At 49.5% G+C, this 25,106-nt stretch overlaps 2 protein-coding genes across 4 annotated transcripts; both read right to left on the bottom strand.

Moving 5' to 3' along the window:
- Nucleotides 1–1,623: 1,623 nt before the first annotated feature.
- On the bottom strand, nucleotides 1,624–7,814 carry DPEP3 (dipeptidase 3). Its single transcript, XM_084755548.1, has 10 exons — nucleotides 7,363–7,814; nucleotides 6,936–7,062; nucleotides 6,181–6,310; nucleotides 5,958–6,099; nucleotides 5,655–5,724; nucleotides 5,377–5,553; nucleotides 4,373–4,457; nucleotides 3,726–3,801; nucleotides 3,072–3,207; nucleotides 1,624–1,958 (listed from the first exon to the last, which is right to left on the bottom strand). Exons 1-10 carry the CDS (start codon nucleotides 7,638–7,640, stop codon nucleotides 1,716–1,718), a joined length of 1,464 nt encoding a protein of 487 aa, XP_084611674.1. The 5' UTR covers nucleotides 7,641–7,814; the 3' UTR covers nucleotides 1,624–1,715.
- A 6,185-nt stretch (nucleotides 7,815–13,999) lies between these two features.
- LOC311582412 (dipeptidase 2-like) lies at nucleotides 14,000–23,087 on the bottom strand. Of its 3 annotated transcripts, XM_084755538.1 has the most exons (12): nucleotides 21,684–23,087; nucleotides 21,522–21,548; nucleotides 20,593–20,916; nucleotides 19,599–19,725; nucleotides 19,200–19,329; nucleotides 18,970–19,111; nucleotides 18,471–18,540; nucleotides 18,180–18,356; nucleotides 17,751–17,835; nucleotides 16,025–16,100; nucleotides 15,196–15,331; nucleotides 14,002–15,090 (listed from the first exon to the last, which is right to left on the bottom strand). In XM_084755538.1, the coding sequence occupies exons 3-12, from the start codon at nucleotides 20,868–20,870 to the stop codon at nucleotides 14,848–14,850; spliced, it is 1,464 nt and encodes a 487-aa protein (XP_084611664.1). In that variant the 5' UTR covers nucleotides 20,871–20,916; nucleotides 21,522–21,548; nucleotides 21,684–23,087; the 3' UTR covers nucleotides 14,002–14,847. The 3 variants fall into 3 exon arrangements, with proteins under 3 accessions (XP_084611662.1, XP_084611663.1, XP_084611664.1); XM_084755536.1 differs by having other exon boundaries at nucleotides 14,000–15,090; nucleotides 18,180–18,540; XM_084755537.1 differs by lacking the exon at nucleotides 21,522–21,548 and having other exon boundaries at nucleotides 14,000–15,090; nucleotides 18,180–18,540.
- Between the last annotated feature and the right edge of the window lie 2,019 nt (nucleotides 23,088–25,106).

Genomic DNA, 25,106 nt, shown 5'->3' with positions numbered 1-25,106 from the left:
GGAGGTGTGGCCTTGTAAGAGGAGTGTATTGTAGAAACTTTACTAATCTGACAGGTTTTTCGAACCTGGCTAGCTCCCAAATAATTGAGACGGAGACCTATTGATTTATTCAACAAGCGTTAAGTACATTAACTGGACAGGTATGATTTATACTGATCCTTTAAGCTGGTCTGGCTACTTCCCAGCCACAAATCCCAAGTTACTTGCCAATATTGGTCTAGTCAGGGGGGCCTCACTGCTTCTTCGCACCGCTCCGTCGTCAGGCCATGTCCTTCCTCTCCATCATCTTCTTCCTTCTCTTCTCTTTTCCTCTCTGCTTCATAGTCCCTACCCTAAGCCCAGGACCCAGAAGCCCCACCTGCCTCTCTTCTGCTCATTTACAGGCTGCCCAGCTTTTTTTTTTTAATTAACCAACCAAAAATAATTGGGGAGCAAAGTTTACACAACATTCATCCATATACGTGACAATGCCTATGTCCAGACTGCAACCAGATCTCAGGGCACAGGAATTTAGCATTTGTATTCACGCAGCACCAGACAAGCCCCCAACAGAGGTGTGTCACTGGAGATAGACTTTGAGGTTTAAAAAGCCCCCGTCAGGCCCAGTCTTCCTCTCTCTGCACTCAGCTGCCGCTCCAGCTCCATGCCTGTCTGCTTCCCACCATGATGTTGATGGACTAACCCTCTGAAACTGTAAGCAAGCCCCCAGTTAAGTGCTTTCTAAGAGTTGCCTTGGTCACAGTGTCTCTTCACAGCAATAGAACTGTTAACTATGACACTGAGTTTGTTTTTTTCCGGTGTCAGGGCCTGAGCCCAGGGCCTTACCCATGCTAAGGCTATGCTCTACCACCGAGACACACCCTCAGCAATTTAGAGGTTGCCATCTTGCAGTTCCCTAATACTGACACCTTTTTATATGCTTACTGGACACTTTGATTTCTTTTTTTTGTAAAGTTCTTATTCAAACGTCTTTCCAATGCTTTTAAAATTCTGTGCCCATATATGTATGATGTGTGTATGTATGTGTGTGCATGCATGGGACAGTGCGAGTGTGGCAGTCAAAGGAAAACTACAAGTCGGTTCTCTCCTTCTGACTTTATGTGGGTCCTGGGACCAAGCTCAAGTTCCAAGACTTGCTTAGTAAGGTTCATCTTACCAGACCTGTCTTGTTTTTTTTGTTGTTTTTTGTTTTTATTTTTATTTTTGAGACAAGGTTTCTCTGTGTAACAACCCTGGCTGTCCTGGACTCACTTTGTAGTCCAGGCTGGCCTCGAACTCACAGCGATCCGCCTGCCTCTGCCTCCTGAGTGTGGTCTCAAACTTTTGCTCTTTCTGCTTCAACCATATTAGTGGTTTACTAATTTTCTTTCTCCTCCTCCTCCTCTTCCCCCTCTGCCTCCTCCCTCATTACTTTATTTTTTGACTGGCTCTCTGAAACAAAATACACGAGCCCATAAAACAAACAACAAACAAAGCCTTTCACTGGGAACACAGTCCTCTGTTACCCTGTTCTATGGGCTCCAGCTCCAGCAGCTGGTGGCTGCCTCAGCCCTCAGAGGACCAAGGCTGCAGCAGGAGTCCTCACCAAGAGTCAGTTCCAGCAATAAAGAAGGACACAAACACTTGGCTCGATATTTCAAGTATTTATTTTCAATATAAGCTGGGTTGGACAATGAGGAGGGGAACGTTGTGGATTTTGCCATACTGTGGCCAGATCACCAAAGCCAAAGAAGGGGGCCTAGGGAGGTGACAGCGGCCATGAGACCTGGAATGGGGGATGGCGGGGCTTTCGAAGCCCTCTGGAGGACCTGATTAGTTGGTCTCTTGGTCACCCTCACGAGTGTGTCTTGCTGATTGTCCAGAGGCTGAGGCACGAGGTGGGAGTGGCAGGTGCTGCTCAGCTGCCTGTCTGGAAACTTGACCTCCACAGGGCTCTGCCCACGGCTTTTCTGTCTCACCTGGGGAGGGAGTCAACATAAGACACACCAACAACTACCACCTGGATGCTCCAATCAGTGAGCCACCCACCTGAGATAGCCACTCCTGATTGTTAGCTGCCTCCAGAGTGCTTGCGCCACCATTGCCTGGGTTTTTCAATTTGCTTTATTTTGTTTGTTTTTGTTTTTTTGTTTTGTTTTTGTTTTTCAAGACAGGATTTCTCTGTGTAGCCTTGGCTGTCCTGGACTCACTTTGTAGACCAGGCTAGCCTCAAACTCACATCGACCCACCTGCCTCTGCCTCCCGAGTGCTGGGATTAAAGGCGTGCGCCACCATGCCCAGCTGGGTTTTTCAAATTTTCTAACAATTTATTTTCGATTAGCTCATTGGTGTTTTGTTTGCATGTATGTCTGTGTAAGGGTGTAAGATCCCTTGGAAATGGAGTTACAGACAGTTGTGAGCTGCCATGTGGGTGCTGGGGATTGAACCCGGGTCCTCTGCAAGAGCAGCCAGTGCTCCCATACGCCGAGTTATCTCTCCAGCCTCAATATTTTTGTTTGTTTTTCCAAAACAGGGTTTCTTTGTGTAACAGTCCTGGCTGTCCTGGGTTCACTTTGTAGATGAGGCTGGCCTAACTCACAGAGATCTGCCTGCCTCTGCCTCCTGAGTGCCACCATGCCTGGCCCCAGGCTATTTTCCTGATTGGCTCATTTGAAGTTGAAAGATCCACCCAAAATCTTGGCCACACCTTCTTTCTGGTGGCCGCCCAAATTAAAACGGCTGTGAAAGAAGGAAGCCTTTGCCTTTCTTTTGCCTGCTTGCCCTCACGCTAGCTGGAACCTCACCCGTCTTGTCACTGAGGCATTCTTTCGCTAGTATTAGAACCTACTTCTTTGGGATTCTAATGATTACTGAAGACCAACAGCGCCTCAGGGACTCTCCAGGATGTCAGCAGCAGATTGAGACTGTTGTGGACTCAACAGCCACTCCATTCTTGGCCTTGCCATCAGGAGACAGCCACCGTTGGACTCCCCAGACCACTGCCTGTAAGCCACTCCATAAATTCTCTGCCGGTTCTGCTCTTTGAGAGAGGCCTGATTGCTAACACAGTCCTTTCCCCAGGCCCCGTGTACCTGCTCCACTTCTCTGAAGACCCTCAGCAGGTTTCCTCGGAGGACGCCTTGCAGCTCCTGTTGACTCCAGCCCCGTCTCAGCAGCTCCTCTATCAGCACTGGGTATGTAGACACGTCCTCCAGCCCCTGAGGGAACCTGTGCAGATAGATCCCCACTTGGCTCTCTGATCCTGGTTTAGGGCGGCCTGCTGTCCCACCAGCCCCAGGCACATCTAACTAAAACTAAGAGCCAGTTTCTTTCTTTCTTTTTTCCTTTTTTGGTTTTTTGAGACAGGGTTTCTCTGTGTAGCCTTGGCTGTCCTAGACTCACTTTGTAACCACACTGGCCTTGAAATCGCAGCAATCCGCCTGCCTCAGCCTCGATAGTGCTGGGATTAAAGGCGTGCCCAACACGCCTGACTGGTTTCATTAGATTAGTGAACACAACTTTAGAAAAAGATTAAGTTCCTGTGGCTATACACAGCTTGCAACAGATCTTCTGGGCTAGGGACCGGTGCATGATGGGCTTTCTTTAGCCCCTGAGTGGGGAGATGAGACATGAACTGCAACACTGGAGCCTGTAGTAGAAGGATGGTCAGACTTCTGGCTGGGGACTAAGGCTAAGAATTTTGCTGCTGCACCCCAGCCCAAGGTAAACCCAGAGGGAACACTCACCTTCCAGACCCGTCATAGTTCCCACCAATCCCAATGAATGCCGATCCAATGACTGTCCTGATGTGGTCAAAATGATCTAGAAAGTAGAGGTTGGTGGGAGAACTAGCACTTCGGAGCATCTCTGATCTGAGCTTGTTCACTCCTGGCCAGTTGCCCTGCCCTCCTGGCCACGGGCTCCCGGCAACAACCAGGACAAGGCAGATTAGACCTTTCCCCTCCTCTAGGTCCCATGAGGCCCTTGTGGGGGCTCTGTCCTGTCTAGAGGTGTGGCATCAAGGGTTGAGAGCCGAAACGGCCCTTGGGGGGGTATCAAATCGGGCAGCTCTGACTGGTCTCACACATGGGTGGCAGGGAGGAGCTGAGTTTCCTGTGCCTGGAAGGTCTGCCATGGCCCAGCATATGCAAGAAGGTTGGGGGGTGGGGCTGCAGAGATGCCTCAGCGGTTAAGAGCACTGGCTGCCCTTCCAGAGGACCCAGGTTTGATTCCCAGCACCCACACAATGGCTCACTGCTACCCGTAGCTCCAATTCCAGCGGAGCTCACACTATCTTCGGGGCACCAGGGATGTGCATGATATGCAGACACACATGCAGGGAAAATAGCTATAAACAGTGTTTTTAATTAAGAAGGGCTGAGGTGGGGCTTACCTGCTACAGTGGACACATTAGCAAGCATGTTGCACTGTAGCACACCCATGGACAGTGTCACCATCACGATGCCACCATTCTTTTTCTACAGGAAGAGACAAAGGGGCAGTCAGTCCATCCCCTCTGGACTGCCACTGTGCTTCCCTTGTTGTGGGGACCCTCACTTGCAGGGCAGCAGGAGCTGCAAGAACCTTTCCTCCTGGGTTTGGGGGTCCCTGGGAGAAATTGATTCCAGTTTCAAAGATGGAGGCGGGTTAACCATCTTGATAGCAGAGTCAAGGACCTCCTCTCAGACATGGTAGCACATTCCTGGAAGCCTAGCTCTTGGGAGGCTGAGGCAGAAATATTATGAGGCCCAGGTCAGGCCTATTTATCTAAGAATGGCAATCTTGCCAGGGGTGGTGGCGCACGCCTTTAATCCCAGCACTTGGGAGGCAGAGGCAGCTGGATCCCTGTGAGTTCAAGGTCAGCCTGGTCTACAATGAGAGTCCAGGACAGCCAAGGATACACAGAGAAACCCTGTCTTGAGAAACCAAAAACAACAACAACAACAACAACAACAACAACAACAAAAAGACCCTCAGGATAAGTGGTGCACACCTTTAATCCCAGCACTTGGGAGACAGATGCAGGCAGATCTCTGTGAGTTCGAGGCCAGCCTGGTCTATAGATTGAGTTTCAGGACAGTCAGAGCTAAACAGAGAAAGCCTGTCTGGGTGTGAACGAGGGAGGGAGGGAGGGAGGGAGGAGAGTGAAGACCCTCTAGATCTGTGGTTCTCAACCTTCCTAGGGCTACGACCCTTTCATACAGTCCCTCATGCTGTGGTGACCCCACCCATTCAAAATTATTTTCATTGCTACTTCAGGACTACAATTTTGCTGCTGTTATGAATGGTGATTTGAGTATTTCTGGAGGTTCGCTAAAGGGGCCAGAGCCGCCTGCTGCTCTAGATGAAGTAAACTTAGTCCTGGGTTTGAGGGCCCAGGGTACCTACTCTACTCACCAGAAGCTGCAGAATGTCATCAGGAACATTCAGCAGATTGTCACACGTGGCTCTGGCCGCAGAGTGGGAGAAGATCACAGGAGCCCGAGACACCTCCAGAGTCCGCTTCACCAAGGTGTCTGAGGCGTGGGACAAGTCTATGATCATGCCTAGACGGTTCATTTCTTCTACTACTTTCTGCAGGAAAAATTGGGTTTGGGAGGGAGCAAAGGCGTGTTTAAGTCTGTAGGAAACACATAGGAGGGGAGAGGGGGAGCATACAAGGGTATGAATCTCACCTCACCAAAGCTTGTCAACCCACTGATGTTGGTGTAGACATGGTGTCTTAATTTCGTGGCACTCTCTGCCCTACAAGACACATAACAGAGGAAGTAAATCTCGCTGGCTATACCATGGCTATCATCCACCCTCCATCTAGAACAGATAGGGACCAGGGCCAGCCCTGGGAGCGTGGGGGACGTTCGAGGAGTCTTCCCCCAGTGGGTCACTTCACTTTTACTTCTTTTGTCAGGTCCATGCCAGGGAGGGCAGTCCCTCACCACACTGTCCGCCGTGCCACCCCAGCCAGGCACAGTGCTCACCAGGGTGTACTGCAGGTGAAGGTAAGTGTCAGGTAACGCACTCCTAGCTCGTAGAAACTGCGCAACACTGCGAGGCTGGTGTCCAGCGAGTGACCGCCCTCTACACCAATGAGGCAGGCCAGCTTCTGGGTGTTATTGAGACCTAGAAAAGGGTGGTGAGTCAGAGGAACGCACCCTAAGGAAGGAAGCACTGGGGTCAATCCCAGGCTATGCCCCCACTCACCTTCGGCCGAGGTCACAAGCTCCAGCTCGGGGTAAGCCACACACATGCGGCGAATAAGGTCAATCTGCTCCAGGGCTAGACGCACGGCATCCCGATCCTGGGTTTGGCATGGGACGTGGGCTGACCAGAACTAGGGGCAGGGCCAGAGGTCCACAGTGAGGCCAGCACAGTATCCAAACCTCTAGGCCTGCCATTCCTGCCTCAGCACCCATTCAGAGACACTGGCACCCCATAGTACCCTATGATGATGATTATTTTTTTATTTTTTTGGTTTTCCAGACAGGGTTTTCTCTGTGTAGCCTTAGCTGTCCTAGACTAGCTCTGTTGACCAGGCTGGCCTCAAACTCACAGCGATCCGCCTGCCTCTGTCTCCCGAGTCCTGGGATTAGAGGCGTGCACCATCATGCCCAGCCCCTCATGATTATTAAGCTTGTTAGCCAGTGAGCAAGTTATGGATGAATGACACATAGCTGCTGTTTGTCTATGATGCTGTGTAAATGTCCCAGGCAAGGCTATGACATCCATTGTGGTCCCAGCAAGCTCCATACTCACCTGCAGTTTTCTGATTATTTTCTTTGTGTTTCCACTGACCCTGAGCATCTACACAGCACATCTGTGCTGGCCTTCCAGGCCCCTGTACACCCTTGTATTTCCATGATGATGGTCTGCATCCCCCCACAGACCTAGTTATTGAGAGCCTGGCCTACTCAGGTTTCTGTGGTCCTAACATTGCCATGATTTTGGCATTATGTTACCTGGGCACCCACGAGGCCGGCTTTGAGCCTGTCCAGGCTGGTCTGGCCACGGGTGAAATTGTGTAGATTCACATCCTGCAGCTTGTTCTGGAAAAGTTCTCTCAGGAGCAGAGGCAGGTCGTTATGGCTGGGAATATGGTGGTCAGTGTGAGAACATGACCTCCAGGACAGGTGTTATCAGCCTGGGCCTTGCCTCCCTCCCGCCCCGCCCCCCATCACCAAGCCCCACCATCCCACAAATATGGTGACTCCTATAGCGGAGACTCCTGTAGCCGTTCCATTGGCAATGGGACCAAAGGGAGAGCAGGCACCCGTGGATAGCAAGAGGGAGAGGACTTCGGGGAAAGATACGAAGGGGACCTCTTCAATAGTCTAGTTTATCGCCCCCCACCCCCCACCCCTTTGCCCCACACCCACACATACGCACCCGTCCACAAGTGGGAAGTCTCGCATCAGGGCCCGTGCTTGCTCTCGAAGGCGAGGGTCACTAGTCGTGGCTGGACGGGTCGTGGCATTGGGGGTGCCGGGAGTGGTCACGGCTCTGGAGGCCCCGGGAGTAGTCGGAACGCTGGAGGGGCTCGGAGGGGCCTGGGTGCAGGTTACCCACGGAGACGGAACTACAAGTAGCGCCCCCAGCAAGAACAGCCAGTGCCCCAGAGGCCGCAGGCTGAGCGCACGGGGACACTCAAGACCCGAGGGCTGCATGTTGCTCAGTCTCGGTCTCAAGAGGCTGACAATGGGGTTCGGACCTTCGATTCAGGGTACCTAGGATGAGGCCTCCCTTGGATGGGCTTCCAGTCACACTGCTATGCAACGGACGCTCTGGAACTTTCCACGCCCCCGAAGCGCAGTTGCTAGAGGGCACCACCGCCCTTCCGCTCCCCCCCCAAGTAGAAGGGCGCCCCCTTGGGCCTGGCGGTTCTCTGCTCGCGTGAACTCCCTCCCTGCTGTTGGTTTCTGGCTGAGTTGAAGGAGGTGGCTTCTAACTGATCTCAGCCCCTAGCCAGAGCTCCGTGTGTTAGTGTCCGGAAATGCCCTGCCCTCGATGGGGTCAAATATTCCGTGATATGTTAAATTCCGCTTAGAGGAGTAAATTAGCTCTGTGTGAGTTTTGTTACTTTTTAGTCTTGTTTGTGTGGTGAGGTCTTATTATGTTGCCTGGGCTGGCCTAGAACGCCCGAGGTCAAGCTATCGACAGTACTGTTGTCTAGGGAGTACACCGCCACTAACAGAAGAAAGATGGCCTCATCAGATGTTTCATTTCAGCAATCAGAAGACAAAGGCAGGCCTGTGAGTTGAGTCTGAAACCAACTTGGGCTACATAGCAATACTCCACATCAAAAGGAAACAACAACAAAAACAAAAACAAAAAACCACCAAGCCACGCCCAAGTTTATCTCCTCGTACCCCTATAAGCAGCTCATAACTGCCTACAGCTCTAGCTCTAGATGCAGCCACCTACTTTTTTTCTTTTGTTTTTGTTTTTTTCGAGACAGGGTTCCTCTGTGTAGCCTTGGCTGTCCTGGACTCCGCTTTGTAGACCAGGCTGGCCTCGAACTCTGCCTGCCTCTGCCTCCCAAGTGCTGGGATTAAAGGCATGCGCCATCACTGCCCGGTTTTTGTTTGTTTGTCTGTTTGTTTAAGATTTATTATATACATAATGTCCTGCCTGCATGTGTCCTGCCCTCCAGAAGAGAGCACAAGATCCCGTTATAGATGGTTATGAGCCACCATGTGGTTGCTGGGAACTGAACTCAGGACCTGTGGAGGAACAGATAGTGCATTTAACCTCTTAGCCATCTCTCCAGGCCCCTAGCCACCTACTCTTGCTGTACACACAGACACAAGCACACACACTTTTAAGTATACACAAATACACATAAATATTTATAATTAAAAATGGATCTTTTACACTGGGTGTGGTGGTATTCAGCTTTAATCATAGCACTCAGGAGGCAGAGGCAGGAGAATCTCTGAGTTCCAGGACAGCCAGGACTGCACAGAGAAACCCTGTCTCAAAAACAAACTAACAAAAAGGAATCTTTGCCAGGCATGGTGGCAGACGCCTTTAATCCCAGCACTTGGGAGGCAGAGGCAGGCGGATCTCTGTGAGTTCGAGGCCAGCCTGGTCTACAAAGTGAGTCCAGGACAGCCAAGGTTAACACAGAGAGACCCTGTCTCAAAAAACCAAAATAAATAAATAAATATTTTTAAAAAGCATTCAAAGATCTAGGTAAGCCAGGGCTAGAGTTGAATGTGCTTGAAACATACATACATACATATATATTCTGCCTCAAAATCATAAAAGAATGACAGGAAAGAAAACTGGACACACTCCTCTGGCCTCTAAGCCCCTCCATGCACACACACACACACACACACACACACACACACACACACACACACACACACAGAGAGACAGAGAGACAGAGAGAGATAGAGAGAGAGAGAGTTAGTTTGAATGAGCAGGCCCTAAGAGGAGCTGCCAACCAGGGTGGGAAGAGCTCCTAACAGATTTACCTTACACCGGTTCCCAAACATACTCATTAAAGCCCTGGAACAGCAGACCTTCAGACATCCTGCTCTTTCATTTGTGGGAGGAGAAAATGAGGGGGTCTCAACTGAAGCCAGCTGGAGGTTCTGCCATTGTCTACAAAGATGGGCCACACAGGCTAGCCTCCCAGAAGCCAGTGCTTTCACAGAGGCACCCCTTCAAGGGGACCCATAGCGGTGACAGGGCGAGGCTGTCTCTGGGATGCCAAGCAGACAGACAGGAGGGCTTCAGCCAGAAACAGGAAGTGATGTGAGAGGAAGGGCTCTGCAGCCCAGAGTAGAAAGCAGAAGTGACTGATGAGTTTTGGTTTTCTCTGCAGCACCTGTGCCTCCCACAGCTGCTCCTTCCCCCGGATACTACCATGTCCTCTACAAAGAGCACACACAAGCCCAGATGGCCTGGCACGGAGAGACCTACTGCCTGATCGGAGGCTACCGAGTCTATGGGGATGCTCCACTGGCCTGCCCTGCGAAGGCTGAGGAAGAGAAGCCAGCACCCAGGCGGGCTCCCAAGAGACCGAGAGTTCAGGACCAGTCAGACCAAGACCTAGGGTGTCCCAGGGCAAAATGTCCTCGCCTGAAACTGGAGCATGGGGGAAATTGGGTAGCCCCCCAGGAGCACGCCGTTTGAGTGTTACCGTCAAGAGGACAGCCCGGAAGCTGCCTCAGGAGGCTGAGCCCTCTTCAGCAATGGCCTCCACTGACCACCGATGGAGATAGGACCTTAGCTGTTCTGCCTGTGCCCTCTCCAGTCAGGAACCCACCTGCGTGACAACTAACCATGAGCAAGGAACCTCAGAGAGGAGCAGCTGCTCTGAACAGCCCGCCCTCCTTTCAGTCCCCGAGAGTCTCTTGTGGGCAGCAGATAGGAACAGTCTGCTCTGAGTTGAGGAGACAAGTGCAGAGACATGATACAGAGGGGCCAGACTGGGGCTCTCCCTAGGAGCAGACCTTTGCTCTGAATTGTGCCAGCAGCCAGCAGCACAAGGCCACAGTGGCTGGACTTCCTAAGACTGGAAGAAACAAGCAGTGGTTAAGCAAGGAGCCTCCAGCCTAAGGTCTCAGGAGGCAGAATAAAGAGCCCCAGGGAGACCTGCTAGCTGGAGCAAGAAACTATGGAGAAAACCCAGCAAACCCCATTGAGACATCACCTTTCTTTCTTTCTTTCTTTCTTTCTTTTTTTTATAATTTCTTTAATTTTATGTGCATTGGTGTCAGATTACCTGGAACTGGAGTTACAGATAGTTGTGAACTGCCATTGGGTGCTGGGAATTGAACCTGGGGCCTTTGAAAGAACCACTAGTGCTCTAAACCACTGAGCCATCTCTCCAGCTCCAACACTTTTCAAACACTTTTCTTTATTTTTGCCCATTTTGGCTCCAGTAGGAGGCCTTCTACCCAGTAAAATGATTTTCTTTCTTTTTCTTTTTTTGAGATAGGGTTTCTCTGTGTAGCATTGGCTGTCCTGGACTGGCTTTGTAGACCAGGCTGGCCTCAAACTCACAGGGATCCGCCTGCCTCTGCCTCCCTAGTGCTGGGATTAAAGGCATGTGCTACCACTGCCCAGCTTAAAATGATTCTTTAACAGTGTGTGAGTTGAAATCCAACTTGTTCAGTGCTGGAGAGCTGGCTCAGTGGTTATGAGTGCCGTCTGCTCTTCTAAGTATCCTGGGTTTAAGTCCTGGCAGTCACATATTGGCTCACCACCTTCTATAGTGAAATCTTATACCCTCTCTTGCGTGCAGGTACAGGTCTGGGCAAAATACTGTATCAGCAATAATAAATAAGAAATCTAACTTGTTGGAGATGAAAACCAAGCCTAAAACCTTTTTTTTGTGTTGTTTTTGTTTTTGTTTGTTTTGAGATAGGATTTCTCTATGTATCTCTGCCTGTCCTGGAACTCACTTTGTAGACCAGGCTGGCCACCAACCCCAGTGCTGGGATCAAAGGTGTGTGCCACCAACTGCCTGGCTCAAAACTCTCTTACCTTAATGCACATTCCTACACAGAGGACCTGAGACTTCTGCCTTCGCTGAGAAGAACGCTTGGGTGTACCTTCTGTGCAACTCCTACAAATAATGGTGAGTCAAAATGAGGCAAGGCCTACATCTTTAAGACTTGGGAGAGGCTGGGATGCACTTGGTGGTAGGCTGTACTGTAGTCCCAAAGAGGACCTGGGTTCTATTGTGGGGGCCAGTAGGAAGGAGAGGGAAAAGAGAAGGCCGAGTGTTTTGTGTCTGTTATTTTTTTTTACTTTTATTTATGAGTGTTTAGCTGGAGTGTGTGTGTTTGTACGCCATGTGTACACAATGCCTGCAGAGACAAGAGGAGAGCGTTGGTTCCCCTGGAGCTGAAGTAACAGATGTGAGCTGCCGTGTGGGTGCTGGGATCCAAACCTGGGTCCTCTGCAAGAGCAGTTTGCGCTCTTAACCTCTGAATCGTTTCTCCAGCCCTCGTGTGTGTTATTTATGCAGCCAGGTTGCCATTTAGAGATTCCAGCTGGGTGATTCTCAGATCTCTACCTCCTCCTGTCTTGGTGTAGGAGTGCTGGGGTTATAGGTGTGAGTTAAGCCAACTTTTTAATTTTAATTAATTAATTAATTTTATTTATTTTTGGTTTTTCGAGACAGGGTTTCTCTGTGTATCCTTGGCTGTGCTGGACTCACTTTGTAGACCAGGCTGGCCTTGAACTCACATCGATCCGCCTACCTCTGCCTCCCGAGTGCTGTGATTAAAGGTGTGAGCCACCACTGCCCGGTTTTAACCCAGCATTTTTAGTGAGTTCTAGGGAACTCAAGGCCCCAAGATTGCGTATCGGTCACTTTTACCCACTGAGACTATTTGATCAGCCCCTCTAATGTATTTTGTTCTATTTTGTTTCTTGAGACAGGGTTTTTCTGCAGCCCTGGCTATCCTGGACTTTTGTAGACTAGGCTGGCCTCCAACTCACAGAGATTCACCTGCCTCTGACTCCCAAGTGCTGGGATTAGAGACATGTGCCACCATGCCTGGACTCTAATGCATTTTTTAATTGCAAACTTTCCCAGAATAGTTAAATTGTTGCATGCGTAGTACAAAAATTCAAAGTGAATGCATTGAAATTCACATTATTTGGGCCAAAAAGGCAGCCCAGTTGATAAAATGCTTGAGGTACAAGCATGAGGACCAGCATTCAACCTCTAGAGCCCATATTGAGACAAAACAGAACCGAACAGAGCAGAGTGGTGTTTGAGCTGGGTCATTCTAGCTCTGCGGAGTTGGACACAGAGGGATCCCTGTGCCCCTCCCCCTTACTCAGTCTAGCTTACTTGGTAGGATCCAGGCCATCAGAGACCCTGTCTCACAAAATAGGTGGCTGGCTCCTGAAAAATATCTGAGGCTGACCTCTGACCTCCACAAACACACACCCGCACGTGTACCCTCCAAACCCACCACTTTTAAAAAATATATTTATGTAGTTCATTTAAATCCAAATCAGAATTTATTATATTTTTACAATACTGACTAGCTCCCCATCCTTCTATCCCCACCCCAAGATCTGACTCTGTAGCTCATCTGGTCTAGAATTCACTATGTAGTCCAGGTTGGCCTTGAACGCTTGCCAATCTTCCTACCTCAGCGTACGAAGTACTGAGATTACAAACATAAACCACAACACCGGCTTGCTTGCTTGCTTTCTTTTTTTAGTGGCGGTTGTTTCTAGACAGGTTTTCTGTGTGTAGCTTCGGCTGGTCTGGAGCTCATTCTCTGTGCCAGGCTGGCCTCAAACTCATGGAGATCTGCCTGCCTCTGCCTTCTGAGTGCTGGAATTAAAGTTCAGCCAGTGCTCCTAACCACTGAGCCATCTCCCTCTCCTGGGCTTTTATTTATCTATCTATTTATTTATTTATTTATTTATTTATTTATTTATTTTGGGTTTCGAGACAGGGTTTCTCTGTATAGCATTGACTGTCCTGTACTCACTTTGTAGACCAGGCTGGCCTCGAACTCAGAGTGACCCGCCTGCCTCTGCCTCCCAAGTGCTGGGATTAAAGGCATGCACTACCATGACCCGCTTTTTTTTCTTTTGGTTTTTTGAGACAGGGTTTCTCTGTGTAGCCTTGGCTGTCCTGGACTGGCTTTGTAGACCAGGCTGGCCTCGAACTCACAGGGATCCACCTGCCTCTGCCTCCACAGTGCTGGGATTAAAGGCGTGCACCACCACACTTGGCTCTCCTGGGCTTTTTAAACTTTGAGTTCGGGAGATTGAACTCAGGTCCTTATGTCTGCTTGTATGGCAAGTACTTTATGACTGATCTATCTCTCCAGCCCTTATTATTATTATTATTATTTTTTCTTTTGAGACATGGTTCTGTGTAGTACAGACTGGTTACACAGGCTCAGGCTGACCTTGAAATTGCTTCTGTATCTTTTTTTTTTTTTTTAAAAAAGAACATGCTCTGCTTTCATGTACACCTGCAGGCCAGAAGAGGGCAGCAGATCACATTATAGATGGTTATAAGCCACCATGTGGTTGCTGGGAATTGAACTCATGACCTCTGGAAGAACAGTCAGTGCTCTTAACCACTGAGCCATCTCTCCAGCCCCAAAATTGCTTCTCTTGCTGCTCTGCCTCTCAAGTGCTGGAGTCACAGGTGTGCATCTCCAAGACTGTTTTTTTGTGGTGTTGGGGATCAAATCCAGGACTTCTGCATGCTAGGCAAGCACCCTAACAATCGAGCCACATTAGCAGCCTGGTACCAGCTCTTAATATTATCGATTATTATTGCAGTTGCTATTAATTTCTGCTCATTCTCTGGGAGTAAGAGGAAATGGATGCCTAAATAGTTTATACCTGGTCGAGAAGAACTTCCTGGGGGCTGAGAGATCGCCACATCCAAGGCAATCCAAACGTTGGGAGCCCACGACCCATTATGTATCCTGACATTCTGGGCTTTGTCCAAAAAGAATGAAGGTGCCTAGTCACGATCCGATCCGGTTCCCTACTTAGGAATCTGAGGAGTTCTCTGGTGGATCATAACCTGAGAGTGAGTGGTTCAGTTTGTGGATTGAGATGAAATCCTAAGAAGGACCCCCAAAATTCCAGACCACTTTCCTGAAGCCAGATCCATCCCACTGACTTCATACTGTGCTGAGCCCAACCACCTGGGCTGTGCAAATGGTGGCTGAGATGCCAAGTTCCACGGCCCACCAGCCAATGAGCCTGTGTCAACTCACTCTGTCACAGAGAAGGGCACTCACACCTGTTTCTATGTCCAAAACATTTACTTCTAGAAAATGTTTGCCCCTGCACAAGTGTCGGGGAGGGGGTTTGAGGGTACCAGAATGACACCTGAGAGGCCTGGGCATCCTCTCAAAGTCATCCGATAAGGCCTAAAAAGGTTGCCACAATGGTGAGGCTTGGGACTATGTGGAGAGAGGATTTTGAATGTGACCACTTGGGTGATAACTTCGGTGTATAATGCTCTGGGGTCTCTGGTTGGTTCTGTTCTGCACGCTGCTTCTGACTTCGATGTGGCAAAATTGAGTGACAAGTGCTGTCCAGCTGTTCCTCCGGAATCTTGTCCTCCAGAGGACTTTGAGAACTGTTTCTCTCCCGTACCTGGAGGTGAGAGTTGGCAGTTGGCAGCTCTTCCGGGTCTCCTGTCTGGTATGTTAGGACCTGTCTGGGGCCCCTTCCCCCGCTCTCTTGCCCGGCCCGGCATACCCGCTCCACTTCTCTGAAGACCCTCAGCAGGTTTCCTCGGAGAACGCCTTGCAGCTCCTGTTCACTCCAGCCCCGTCTCAGCAGCTCCTCTATCAGCACTGGATATGTAGACACGTCCTCCAGCCCCTGAGGGAAACTGCCACCCGAATCCCAACTCAAAACCTCAACTCAGTGGCACACACCTGTAATCCCAGCACTCTGGGGGCAGAGGCAGATAGATCTTGGAGTTCAAGCTCAGCCTGGTCTCCAGGACAGCCAGGGCTACACAGAGAAACCCTGTCTCCAAAACCAAACCAAAACAACAACAACAACAAAAATAAAAATAAAAAAAAAATAAAAAAGAAAAAAAAGAAAAGAAGAAAGAAAGAAAGACCAACCAACCAGCCAGGTGTGGTGGCGCACACCTTTAATCCCAGCACACGGGAGGCAGAGGCAGGTGGATCGATGTGAGTCCCAGGCCAGCCTGGTCTACAAAATAAATCTAGGTCAGCCAGGACAGGAACCCTGTCTCAAAAAAAAAAAAAAAAAAAAAATCAACCAACCAAAAAGACAGAAACAAACAAGCATAACAACAAAAAAGAACTTGCAGAGAAGACAGCCCACACCAGACCCTGGGAACAGCTCAGAATGCATCTGCTGGGGCTGAGAGTGGAGAGATGAGCCTTCTCAGGGCAGCCTTATAGGGGTCTCGGGCTGAAGACACACAGGAGAACACAGGACAGAGACCCCCGGGGATGGAGAGACGTCAAATGGGCAGAGCCTAAAGACCGTGAGGACCCTGGTGTGGTGAGTGTAGCTTCAGACAGGCCACAGAGAAGTAAATACTCACTGCCTGGTGCCGTCATAATCTCCACCAATCCCGATGAACTGCGCTCCGATGACTGCCTTGATGTGATCAAAGTGATCTGGGGGACAGGCAGTCAGAAGTATGGACTTTCAGGGAGAAGGTGGCCCTGGCACTAGGCTTAGCTGTTTACAATCTGGGATGTTTACTTCTTTTTGTACATTAAGCCAGGAATCCACAGGGGACAGGGTCCAGCAGCTCGGGCTCCCCCATCGTTCACATTAAGTGAGCGTGTCTGGGTGCAGCAGGCTTCTGCTTCCGTTGGCCTTTCTCTATGGCTTTCTTTTCTTTTCTCTCTTGTTTTTCTTCACCCGGCTCAGGAAGCTATTTTAGCTCTTAGAGTGCTTAATATGCTCAATTCAAACATTTTCTTGTGAAAAAAATCTTGCCCTTAACTTGCTTGTTTACAACAATGCCATCAGCGTGTTGAGTGATGCCAGGGTAACATTTAGGGGGTGTTCCCTTTTGAACAGTGCTCATCTCTTTGATGTCTACGACATCACCTTTATATATATATTTACATATATGTGGTCAATGGAACAACTTGATAGTCCCTTAAAAGGCCCAGAGAGAGCTGGAGAGATGGCTTGGGGTTATAGCATTGCCTGCTTTTATTTCAAGTTCCGGGGGATCTGATGTTCTCTTCTAGCTTCTCCCGACAGCAGGCATGTATGGGGCGCACAGACATACATGCAAACAAAATACAGCATACTCATAAAGTAAATTAATAAAAAAATCAAAACAAAAGGCCCGGAGAAATTACTGAGGGCGCCTCTCTTCTTTCCCTTAGTGTTTGTCATTTTGGTGAATTACTTCCTGGAAGATGGCTTCTGTGGCCCAAACAGATGCCCCTTCTTGTAGCTGGCACTCCATACACCTGAGCTAACACAAGCAAGCTCTAGACTAGACTTCCGGTTGGAGTGAAAGCATTTGGAGAGCCAGTGATTTAGGTCATATCCAGACTAATTCATATCAGATTCAAGTCTGGAAAACCTGGCAGGGGCCTCCTTTAGGCAAGAGTAGTTGACAAGGACTGAGGCAGGGGCAGAAGTAGGATGCTTTCATATCATAACCCATGACAGATAGTCATCACATTGCTCTAGAACCCCCTAACAAGTCAAAGGCAGTTGGCATTCTTTGACTCTGGCTCAAGGTAGTATAAGGGTCAGTGTGTCATGCCCCCCCCTTGTGTGTGTGTGTGTGTGTGTGTGTGTGTGTGTGTGTGTGTGTCTCTCTCTCTCTCTCTCTCTCTCTCTGTGACATGATTTCTCTACATGACCCTGGGTATTCTGGAACTTGCTCTGCACTGTCAGCCAAGGGATCAAATCCAGGCCTTTCTAGGAGGTGAGCACTCTACCAACTGAGCCACATCTGGGGGCTCCCATTGTGGTATTTTTGGCTAAATTGTCCAGGCTGTGCTGGCACCCCCAGGGCTTCAGGTCAAACAGTTCTGTTCAGAAAACCTAGGAGGGGATTGCTTCCAGAGCTTTATTGCTATAAGCACAGACCCGTTCTAGGATTCAAGTCAGAAAGTGTAGCTTTTCCTTCTTCCTATAGCCCGCTTCTCTGTTCCTCCCCCCCCCCCACCACTAAAGTTGCTAATGTTTGCAACTTGCTTTTTCTATTACACTGTTCTCTCAAACTCCAATAAAATTGCCTTTGAGGTTTGAAGGGAAAAGATATATAGTGAGGACGTTTTGGGGAGGCTTACCGGCCACGGTGGATACGTTGGCTAACGGGTTGCACTCCATCACCCCTACCGAGAAGGTCACCATCACAATGCCGCCATTCTTCTTCTGCGGGGACGGTCAAAGGGACACTCAGCTTGTTTCCCCAGCATTATAGTGTCTACCTAGACCAGTAAGAAAGCTTTGGGGACCAAAGGAGATTTCACCTCCTTGGCCTTGTGTTAACGAGGAAGGCTTGACCTTGCTTTAGGTGATGTCTTGACCTGAATGTGAGGGATATAGGAACATTTCTCTGCAACAACCTCCCCACCCAGGTTCAAGGATTTTATGGTTTTGTGGGGCAGGGAATGTCCAGTCTGAGGGGTGAGGAAACTGAGAGGACAGGGGTTCAAGCTCAAGGCCTCCTGGTTTGAATTTCTGGGTTTAGGTTCCAGCGCTAGGGAGTTTCTCACCAGGAGCTGCAGGATGTCGTCAGGGACGTTCCGAGCTTTCCCGCACACAGCCCTGGCAGCCGAGTGCGAGAAGATCACAGGAGCCTGAGATGCTTTCAAGGCCCGCCGCGTGGCAGCATCCGAGACGTGAGACAAATCAACCATCATACCCAAGCGGTTCATTTCTGCCACCACCTTCTGTGAGGGAAGGTTAGGGGGGAAGGGGTCAGGGGCACCCGTATGCACGCATTTATCGCTCAGGCGAAGGCGTGTGCATGTATTGTGGAGTAGCGAATCGCTCAGAGCCCTTACCTCACCAAAGCCGGTCAGTCCTTTGACACTGCTGTAGAATGAGTGGATGCCCTTGGCTGAGCTCTCTGCCCTGCAGGACAGGCAGGAGGTAGTCTAATTGGTGGCCACACCCACTTCCAAACTCTCTATCCACCCCACCCCCCACAGAACTGATTCAAAGACCCAAATTGGACTGTGCCTGGCAAGCGAGGAATCCAGTTTTGCTTTTTTTTTTTTGTTTGTTTTTTCAAGACAGGGTCTCTCTGTGTAGCCTTGGCCGTCCTGGACTCACTTTGTAGACCAAGCTGGCCTCAAACTCACAGCGATCCGCCCACCTCTGCCTCCCGAGTGCTGGGATTAAAGGGGTGTGCCACCACGCCCGGCTCCAGTTTTGCTTTTATAAAGACGCCAAATACCAGCCCCTGTATGTGAGTTTCAGATGATAAGGGTAAATCTTGGTCTCTGTCCACAAGGACAGATTTCCGCCTTGGTGGGCGCACACCGTCTGCTCTGTGCTCACCAGGGTGTGTTGCAGGTGTGTGTGAGTGTCAGGTAGCGGACCCCCAGCAGGTAGAAACTTCGAAGCACAGAGAGGCTGTTATCTAGCGAGTGGCCACCCTCCACACCGATGAGGCAGGCCAATTTCTGGGTGCTGTTCAGAGCTGTGGGCACAGGTTGGGTGATTATTTTCAGGAGCTAGAGTGCTAGCTTCATTATCTAGTCCCCAAGACCCTGAAGAAGTCCACTTACCTTCAGATGAAGTCACAAGCTCCAGCTCAGAATAAGAAGCACACATATTGCGAATGAGGTCAATCTGCTCCAGAGTGAGGCGCAGGGCATCCCGGTCCTGGGTCTGGCACGGCACGTAAGCTGACCAGAACTGGAGGCAAAGCCAGGAGGTCGGCTTGTGTAGGAGAGCTACCTGGGCCATTGCAGACAGGCTCATGGGTTCAGAGGCCGCAGGTAACAAACGCGCTGCTTGTTTTTATTGACCCCTCTAGCCACAGCCTCACGTCATAGCTTACTAATCTGACTAACTTGTCTTTTCTGGGGGCCCCAACGTCTCCAACCTTACCCAGCAGCCATGCGTGTGTGTGTGTGTGTGTGTGTGTGTGTGTGTGTGTGTGTGTGTGTGAGTTAGTTAGTTACCTGGGCTCCCACAAAGCCATCTCTAAGCCTATTCAGGCTGGTCTGGCCATGGGTGAAGTTTCTCAGGTTAGCACCCTGTATTCCATTCTGGTAAAATAGCCTCAGGACAAGAGGCAGGTCATTGTGGCTGCAAGAGAGTCAAGAAAGACATTAGATCAAACAAAGTTGGTTGGGCTGGAGAGATGGCTCAGTGGTTAAGAGCACTGCCTGCTCTTCCAAAGGACCCGAGGTTCAATTCCCAGCACCCACATGGCAGCTCACAACTGTCTGTAACTCCAAGATCTGATGCTCCCACAGCAACAGACATAAATTAAAATTAAATAAAATAACAACAACAAAGTTGGTTGAGTATTTCTGCCTGTAATCCCAGCACTCAGAAGGTTAAGGCTGGAGGACCATTTAAAGTTCCAGGCTAGTCTAGGCCTGGAGCCACCTGGGCATGCACAAGAGCACAAACACACAAACGCACACCACACACACACACAGAGGACATATAGCTGTGCCTTTTTGGCTTCCAAGGCTAGCAGGATGCAATGGGACAGCTACTCCCATGCCATGCTACATTGTTACCCAGAGAGCCCCTAAAGCCTGGCTGCACTGGGCTTCCCGCCAGAGAAGATATGACAGAGGAGAAAAGTCACCCACTGATGGTTGGAGACTGCATCTAGAGGTGAGTAGGAGGGAACTTTTAAAAGATATTTTGGGATTTTTGTTTGTTTTAAGATTTATTTATTTTATGTATCCAGTGCTCTGTCTGCATGTACACCTGCAGGCCAGAAGAGGGCACCAGATCGCATTATAGATGGTTATGAGCCAATGTGGTCGCTGGGAATTGAACTCAGGACCTCTGGGAGAACAGGCAGTGCTCTTAACTACTGAGCCATCTCTCCAGCCCTAGGAAAGGACTTTGTAAGCTCACAACCCTCCTCAACCCAAGAGTATGCTCAACACTGTTTCATTCTGACCAGTCCACAAGCCATCCTTATGCACGCACCCGTCTACAAGTGGGAAGTCTTGCATCAGGGCTCTCGCGAGATCTCTCAGTTCTGGGAAATTGGGGTTTCCAGGAGTGGCTGAGGTGCTGGAGGTGCCTGGCGTGATTGGGGTGCTGGAGATGTCAGGCGTGGTGAGGGCTCTGGGGGTGCTTGGTGCAGTGGAAGCACCAGTGATGCCTGGTTTGGTCTGGATCCATATTAGAGGCTGTAGAGGCCCTAATAACAGCAGCACCAACAGGAACATTGAATGCACTGGGCTAAGCACCCAGTGACTCATCTTGCTCAGGGCGGGGCGAGCAGGCACGGATGAGGGTCGTGAAAACCTGAGAGGGGCAGAAGGATAGGATATTCTGGTTCAAGCCACAAAAAGAACCTGTTTTGGTGAGAAGGGATTTGAGGTCCCTTGATTCGGTATATAGCAAAGTGGCGCACCACAGCCGCCAGGGGGAGCTCCAGCCCTACCATCCCAGTCTCAAAGGATGCTTCCGTGGACTGTGCAAGGCAAGCACCCACTCAACTCCTATCAAGGCTTCTTTTGTCCCATGCCTTCTCCCCTGTTTACTGTTCCTAGGGATTGTTCCCAAAGAACGTGGCCCCGGGGTGCTTTTTTCCACAAAGTGAAAGGTACATTAGCCCATTTCAGACATTGCGTCCCTGAGTACCAGCAGCCTTCCCCGAGCTCTTCAAAGGCCACAAATGCCCCTGAGACACTGACCTCTCCACCTTACCTACCATCCTCTGAAGACCCCAGCCAGCAACTGGGAACTATAAAGAGCACACCCCTCCACGCCCAACCCCACTCAGTCATCAGGCAAGGTGAGGACTGCTCTCTTTCCTCCACAGATGCTGTACCTGCCCAGGACTAGGAGGGATGACCATGTGAGAAAAGAAACTAAGGGAGCAACTAAGTGGTTCAGGGAATACTTACTTAGTAGCAAGGAACGAAGTCTGTCAGCTAGTGAGATGGAAGGAGATGAAATAATTTCCAGTGCAGCAGACACATCCCGCCCCCTCCCCACCCCACCACATCCACCCAACTCCTCAGCCCCTTTTCTAGCACCTTCCTCCCAGGGCTGCAGGCTGATCCTACCTCAGTGTGGAAGCCAGGTTGGAAGTATGAGTTCTCAGGCCTGGCACTTGTGTCCAGTGGCTCCATACACCTTATCTGTCACTCTTGTAGCCTGAGCTCGCCCAGAAACCTCACGGACCCGTTTCCTTTCCTTGCAGGCCCCACCCTGTTTTTAGCTTGAGCCCTCACCCTCTTTGCTTCCTCCAGGAACACCCCCCAGCTGCATGACCGCGTGTGCGCGCCCACACACACACACACACACACCATGTATATTATTGAGGTCCTATCACTTAAAGCAGCTTCCTCCGGAACTGTGCTCACACTACATCAGCAAACTTCTGGCATGAGGACTTGGAGATGTGAGAAGCCCTCTTATAAAAAGGAAATAGAGGCTTAGCCATTAAATGACTAGGCTCATAGCCAAAAATATAAGAAGGGAATGGAGTCGGGCATGGTGGCGCACGCCTTTAATCCCAGCGCTCTAGAGACAGAGGCAAGAGGATCACTGTGAGTTCAAGGCCAGCCTGGTCTACAAAGTGACTCCAGGACAGCCGAGACTAACACAGAGGAAGCCTGTCTTTGAAAAAAAACCAAAAAACCAAAACCAAAACCAAAAAAACCCTGAAAAAAGTTGTGGGGGGCCAGGGCCAGACATAATAGCCAATGCCTTTAATCCCAGAATTCGAAAGGCATAGGCAAATGGATCTCTGTGAGTTCAAGGGTATCCTGGTCTACATAATGTGTAGGCCAGAGAGAGTTACATAGTGATCCCTGTCTCAAACGAATAAATATTAAAATTTACAAAGGAAATAAGCAAACTCTTTGAAAAGGAGACAGAAGTCTCAGACTACCTAGCATGGATGTATTTGTGTTTCCCGGACTGCTAGTGTTTGCAGACTTTAATAGTACTGTGCTAAAGGCGGCCGATGCCTCGCCTGCTGCAGTTAGTAAGGAGGTCTCGTTGGCAGGCCCACTACAGGACGTGTACCCCTTCAGGGCTGGGCTTCAGACCAGGCTCTTCTTTGCCCATGCCAACTCAGACCTGCTGTCTTTCCTTTCCCCTCCCCCACTGCCACTCTTTTGGGCAGCCAAGTGACAAAAGGAAAGAGGAGCTTTTAGATTGGCTGGTCTCCCGTGTCACGGTTGTGGCTTTGAGGTTAAACATCATGTTTGTCCCATCCCTAATAAGCCCCAGGAAGCTGAGGGGTATAAACAATACAAATAAAAGGGGTTTAAGGACCATAGCTTGGTGATTAAGAGCACTAGGTGCTCTTCCAGAGCACCCAGGTTTGATTCCTAGACAAAATGGCCATATACATAAATAAAATAAAATCACAAAAAGAAAAGAAAAAGATGATGACTTAGCCAGGCCATGGTGGCACACGCCTTTAATCCCAGCACTTGGGAGGCAGAGGCAGGTGGATCTCTGTGAGTTTGAGGCCTGCCTGGTCTACAGAATGAGTCCAGGACAGCCAAGGCTACACAAAGAAACCCTGTCTCCAAAAAACAAAACAAAACAAAACAATAATGTCTTCCTCAATCACTCTTCATCTTTGCTGTTGTTTGGGAATTTTGTTTTGTGTTTCTGGAGACAGGGTGGTTTCTCTGCGTAGCCCTGACTGTCCTGGAATTCACTCTGTAGACCAGGCTAGGCTTGAACTCAGAGATCTGCCTGCCTCTGTTTCCTGGAGTGCTGGGATTAAAAGCATGCAACACCGCCATCTGGCCTCCGTCTTATTTTCTGAGGCAGGATTTCTTGCTGTACCTGAAGCTCACCATTTCAGCGGGACTGACCAGCAAACTCAAGGGCTCTTCCTGATTCCATCCTACCCTCCCCAGCGCTGGGGTTACGGCCTCAGATCCACGTGCTTACACATCAGACACTTGACCAGTTTAGCTGCTTCTCCAACCTCTGCTACAGATTGCTTTAACATTTTTATTACATTTGTTTATTTATTTCTCTGTATGTGTACATGTGTGGAAGTCAGAAGAGAACTGGCAGGAGTTGATTCTTTTATCCTTTTCCCTATGTGTGTCTCAGAGAGCACACTCAGTGAGTCAAAGTTGGCAGTAAGTACCTTTACCAGCTGAGCTGTCTTATTGTTGACTGTTTTGTTTTAAATTTACATAATAATAACTATTATTATTATTTATTATTATTTTGGTTTTTCAAGACAGGGTGTCCCTGTGTAACAGCCCTGGCTGTCCTGGACTCGCTTTGTAGACGAGGCTGGCTTTGAACTCAGAGATCCGCTTGCCTCTTTTTTTTTTTTTTTTCGAGACATGGTTTCTCTGTGTAGCCTGGGCTGTCCTGGACTTGCTTTGTAGACCAGGTTGACCTCGAACTCACAGCAATCTGCCTGCCTCTGCCTCCTGAATGCTGGGATTAAAGGCGTGCGCCACCACGCCTGGCTCCCGCTTGCCTCTTATTTTTAATTTTTTTTATGTGTATGAGTTTTATTTGCATGCAGGTCAGCATGCCTCATGCCCTCAGAGGTCAAAAGAAAGCACTGGAGCTGGGCGTGGTAAAGCACATCCTCCATAGAGCACAACCTCCATAAAGCACATCCTCCGTAGAGCACATCCTCCGTAAAGCACATCCTCTAGAAGAGCAACAAGTGCTCTTAACTTCTGAGCCATCTCTCCAGCCATTGTTGCAGGATATTTGATTCCATTGTGAACCCCGGGATTGTGAACTGTAAAAACCTGTTTCTGGTTGTGGAGTGGCTCAGCCCCAGTACACCTTTAATCCAAGACCTCTCTGTTTATTGTAAACAGGTGGTGTGATAATTCAAGTGCTTTCTGTAAATAAGAGCTAAGTAAAGTTAACCCTAGGTCAAGAGGCATAGCAAGAAGGTGGGCGGTGGTGGCGCACGCCTTTAATCCCAGCATTTGGGAGGCAGAGGCAGGTGGGTCGCATGAGTTCGAGGCCAGCCTGGTCTACAGAGTGAGTCCAGGACATCCAGGGCTACACAGTGAAACCCTGTCTGGGAAAAAAAAACTAAACAAAATAAAACACACACAAAAAAAACCCCTAAATAACAACAGAGGCATAGCAAGAAACCACCTGACAGGGACTAAACAGAGAGGAGGGGCACTGAGCTGCAGGGTATTAAGACAGTAGGTAGAAGAATAAGGTGTTTTTGGGCTTTTAGTTTTTGAGCTTTTAGCTTTTAGCTTTTTGCTCTGGGACTGAGCTAGCATGCTTTTACCTCAGTATCTGGCTCCCGAGTCTTTATTGCAAAATCGAACAATTGGGATTTTGATTTTAAAACAACAAGCATGACCTCAATTTTTAAAAGCAAATCATAGGGCTGAGATTTAGTTCCATAGCAGAAGGTTTGCCTAGAATGTGCAAAGCCCTGATCTTGAACAATAGCACTAGGGGTAAAAAAATAAAAAAACAAAAAGGAAGTGGGGCGAGGTGGTGCACGCCTGTAAACC

The sequence above is a fragment of the Acomys minous genome, assembly GCF_964271855.1.
Source record: "Acomys minous genome assembly, chromosome: 14".
Taxonomy (NCBI): Eukaryota; Metazoa; Chordata; class Mammalia; order Rodentia; family Muridae; genus Acomys; species Acomys minous.
This window is presented reverse-complemented; position numbering and strand designations above follow the sequence as displayed.

What these genes read in the sequence shown, in the direction of transcription:
- LOC311582412 (XM_084755536.1), bottom strand. Translation starts at nt 20,870, where the DNA reads ATGAGTCACTGGGTGCTTAGCCCAGTGCATTCAATGTTCCTGTTGGTG. An exon ending in CACACCTGCAACACACCCTG is followed by an intron (nt 18,541 to 18,969) that starts GTGAGCACAGAG and finishes CCTGTCCTGCAG; the next exon opens with GGCAGAGAGCTCAGCCAAGG. An exon ending in CAACGTATCCACCGTGGCCG is followed by an intron (nt 16,101 to 17,750) that starts GTAAGCCTCCCC and finishes CCTGTCCCCCAG; the next exon opens with ATCACTTTGATCACATCAAG.
- DPEP3 (XM_084755548.1), bottom strand. Translation starts at nt 7,640, where the DNA reads ATGCAGCCCTCGGGTCTTGAGTGTCCCCGTGCGCTCAGCCTGCGGCCT. An exon ending in GACTTCCCACTTGTGGACGG is followed by an intron (nt 7,063 to 7,362) that starts GTGCGTATGTGT and finishes CCATATTCCCAG; the next exon opens with CCATAACGACCTGCCTCTGC. An exon ending in ATGACATTCTGCAGCTTCTG is followed by an intron (nt 4,458 to 5,376) that starts GTGAGTAGAGTA and finishes CTCTTCCTGTAG; the next exon opens with AAAAAGAATGGTGGCATCGT.